General features: G+C 37.2%; 1 protein-coding gene across 1 annotated transcript; it reads left to right on the plus strand.

The window, feature by feature from the left end:
- The first annotated feature begins 278 nt into the window (after nt 1-278).
- On the plus strand, nt 279-1,208 carry LOC114362128 (uncharacterized). Its single transcript, XM_028317396.1, has one exon. The coding sequence runs from the start codon at nt 279-281 to the stop codon at nt 1,206-1,208; it is 930 nt and encodes a 309-aa protein (XP_028173197.1).
- Nucleotides 1,209-3,846: the final 2,638 nt, after the last annotated feature.

Raw genomic sequence — 3,846 nt, forward strand, 5'->3', positions numbered from 1 at the left:
TTTTATATCATGCGATAGCCAATAAAATTATCTATTAGTAGAAGATCCTCTTGTCAAACTTGCGACGCATTCAAGAAGCTTTGATCAATACTATCACCGATATCACTCACGGACAAATTGACATACACCTGTTTTCGCCTGAACAACTAGAACAGCAAATCAACATTATATCAGGTCAATTACACGGCGATCTCACGTTACCTACCGACATAAACAACATCAGACAGTTATATAAACTACTAAAGGTGTTCGCGAGAGTAATTGACAACTACCTTATCATGGAGGTCAGAATACCACTCGTGAGTAACGAAGTATACGAGTTAGACAAGATCATCACGGTACCTCGAAGAATAGGAGAGCAAATACGTTACGTGGTCTCTTCTTATCAATACATTGCATTCGACTTGAAGAAAGATGCAGCTTTTCTGTTGTCGGAAGGAAACCTGCAAGCATGTGTTCATAATCAAAAGGACACCATCCTCTGCTCAATTGATGAACCTATCTACGACCTAAAAATAAAACATTCGATTTGCGACATCAAGTTAACAAACATCGACGTCACATCAAATGAGTCACCGTGCTCGTCACTCATCGCGCCGTGCACTTCCGACAAGTGGATCAAGTTACATCGGCGAAACAGCTGGCTGTACTCATGTTGCAAGGAATGCACTATTCGCTTGTTTTGCACTACGGGAACAGATGTTCGTACTATCACTGAGACAGGCATCATTACACTAAGTCAAGGTTGTACGATCAAGGGCGACACCTTTACAATACGTTCACACAATCAATTCTTGAGTGAAACGTATCATCAAATAGAATCAATGGAGGTTCCAAAGACATCTATATTGAACACTATTATTAATAGCAGCTACTCCGAAATCTCCATCCCGACTGAAGATCACCAGATGATATTCAATCAATTGAAAACAGACATTGAACGTCTAAAAGCAGAGGCGTCTAAAGAGATCAACGTACACGACGTCCACCATTACACTATGTCATACATTTTACTGGTGGGCCTTTTACTGATGACATGTTGCGCTGCGTACTATTGGCGACGTAATCGACAACAGCCTCCGGCACCAACTACTGAAGATGCGATCGAGACCATGCCGCGTGCAGTCAGCACATTCAGCATCAACCGAGGGACATCACCATCACCCATGCCGACGCAACGCTTCAAAACGTCTACCGTTAATCTTTAATTAATATTGTTTAATTATTTTTATCCCTTTTTCTTGTTGTTTTAAGATAGGCAAGATGTACGAGTCATCGTATCATACATATTTCGACAAATTAGTGTTATGCAAAAACTTATAATAAAATTAGTACTGACAAGCTACTCGGCGGAAACGGTCGTTTCATTAAATACTGCCCTTTCCCCTATATCACGACAATATTTCGACAATAACACGACATTATCACCTATCAGTATCAATTTAATGTAGTTCACGCTACAACCGAGTTACTGAAATAAACGAGTTAACTGGTGGCATGCCGTGGTTGCATGTAAATGGCAAAGATAACCCGGCAGACTTAGTATCTAGAGGCCTTAACTTGGGATTGCTTAAAGATTCTAAACTTTGGTGGAACGGACCCGATTTTTTGAGTAAATATGATTTCATTAATTCAAATATTAGGTTTAAAGAACATTTATTTCTCATTAAAAACATTACAGTCACTTACATGAGAAATTAACAAATTTTATGTAGGTAGATAATTTACAAGTTGTCCAATAGCCAGAACAAGTAGATGTACTTCTGCGGGAACCGTCCTAACAAACCTGTACTTACGTGAACTTTGTTGTACATACGTTTACACTCAGTTTTCTAGGTTGACATTACTGTGAATAAAACTAAGTTGTACATTACTGTACATACATACAATGCGCGCGGCTGCCAGGCGGCGACTGATGGCGCTCTGACTGCGCAGGAGCCGACGTCGACCGGCTAGCGTGATTTGGAAGGCCATTCCCGCAAAAGGACGTACATGAATTTTTTAAATATAATTTATGTTGGTTTGTTTTACTTTTTAAAGAGCTTAATTTTAAAATATTTAAATAGATGTTTTATTAAGACACTAAAGGGGGTAAAGTATGAAATTGCCATCTTTATTTTTGTTCAATTTTCATTAGCTTTTTTTTTATAAGATATCTATATTTTAAATTTATTGAAAGTTAAACATGATCACAAAACATTCTTTAAAGATAAAACTTTATAAAATTTGGTTTCTGTTTTCATAAAAAAAAAAAAAAAATTTCGTAATAAAGTTTGTAAGAATGATTTTTGTAATATTCACTCTCCAAAACGGCAATTTCACACTCCAACACCTGATAATATTATTATACCGGTCTTAGTGTGAGTGCATCCTCCAAAATATGGTCCCTGAGTCTATGTTTGAAAACGTTTAATGATTCTGATTTTTTTTATAAGGTCGGGCAATTTATTAAATAGTAGTGCTCCTTCAGAGGTCAAAACCTTCCGACCGTAATTTGTTCTTGAGCCCGGTATCAGGAAGAATTTTTTGGGTCTTCGTTGACTGTATTTTGGAGTTTCATGATTGATTTTTAGTTTTATTTTAGAATGTATTTTTTTATGTAGGATTTTGTAGATGAGTATGAGTGTTTGGAATCGATATAGTTGGCTTATGTTCATAAGTTTGGTTTCTTTGTAAATTTTGTCAGTATTTGTTCGATAATGAAAGTTAAATAGACACTTAATTATTTTGTTCTGCAGGATTTGTAGGCTTTTTAACTTCGAATTAGATGCCGTTCCCCATAGCTCCACCAGGTAAATAAGATGAGATTTTACAAATGAATTATAAAGCATATATCGAACTTTACGTGGAAAGCAGTTTACATTATGTCTTATAATACCAAGAAACGAGGTGAGCTTTGCCCTAACGTAATCGATCTGCGAAGTCCACATAAGGTGGTTGTCAATCCTTAGGCCAAGATACTTCTCCTCTTTTTTTTCAGATATGGGTTCCCCATCTATAGTTAGATTAAAATTATTTACGACTTTTTTGTTTTTAGGTTTAAAAATACAATAACATGTTTTAGAAGCATTTATCGTTAATAAATTATATTGGAACCAGTTGTAAATAGTATTCAAATCTTCTTGTGCTTTATCCATAATTTCCCTCAGACAAAAAACACAACTGGCATAAGGAGACAACCCGGGATGGTTGCCCGCACTATGGTAGTATGTGTAATGATGATGTTCTTCTTCTTCTTCTTTTGGTTGAAGGCGATGAACTTGCGATTTTTCCAATTGTCTGAATTAGGGGTAGGAGTAGAACTCAAACGTTAAACCGCAAACCCTCAGACAAAAAACACAACTGGCATAAAGAGACAACCCGGGATGGTTGTTCGCATTATGGTAATGTGTAACGATGATCTTCTGTTGAACCGCTTGAACGACGTTCAGCACCCCATATCTTCTGCTCCAATTTATTTATTTTCTTCAGCAAATGTTCCTTATCCTCATTTGACGTTTTTCGTTCGGCATTTTGACGACACAAAAACACTATTTTTAACACTGGGTACGTATTTAAGTAGAAGAAGTGCGAACTGGCAAAGCACTGAATCGTGACTGACGACGGATACCAATGTCAAATAAGATGTAAAGTGAGATACCCACAAAAAAAAAATATATATCCTCAACTAACAGTGCGTAAACTGGCATCACCGTACGTGATACTACATAGTTCTTATTTCTAATCTCGAGGACAAAGCACGAGCATAATTACGGAGCCGCAGCGCGTGATGCGGTACTTATTATCGCACGCATAAACACAAAAAATATTGATGCGAGACGGGTGAAGTGGTGGTGCCAGCCTCTC

The sequence above is a fragment of the Ostrinia furnacalis genome, unplaced genomic scaffold (assembly GCF_004193835.3).
Source record: "Ostrinia furnacalis isolate ACB-3 unplaced genomic scaffold, ASM419383v2 OfSCF6223, whole genome shotgun sequence".
Lineage (NCBI taxonomy): Eukaryota > Metazoa > Arthropoda > Insecta > Lepidoptera > Crambidae > Ostrinia > Ostrinia furnacalis.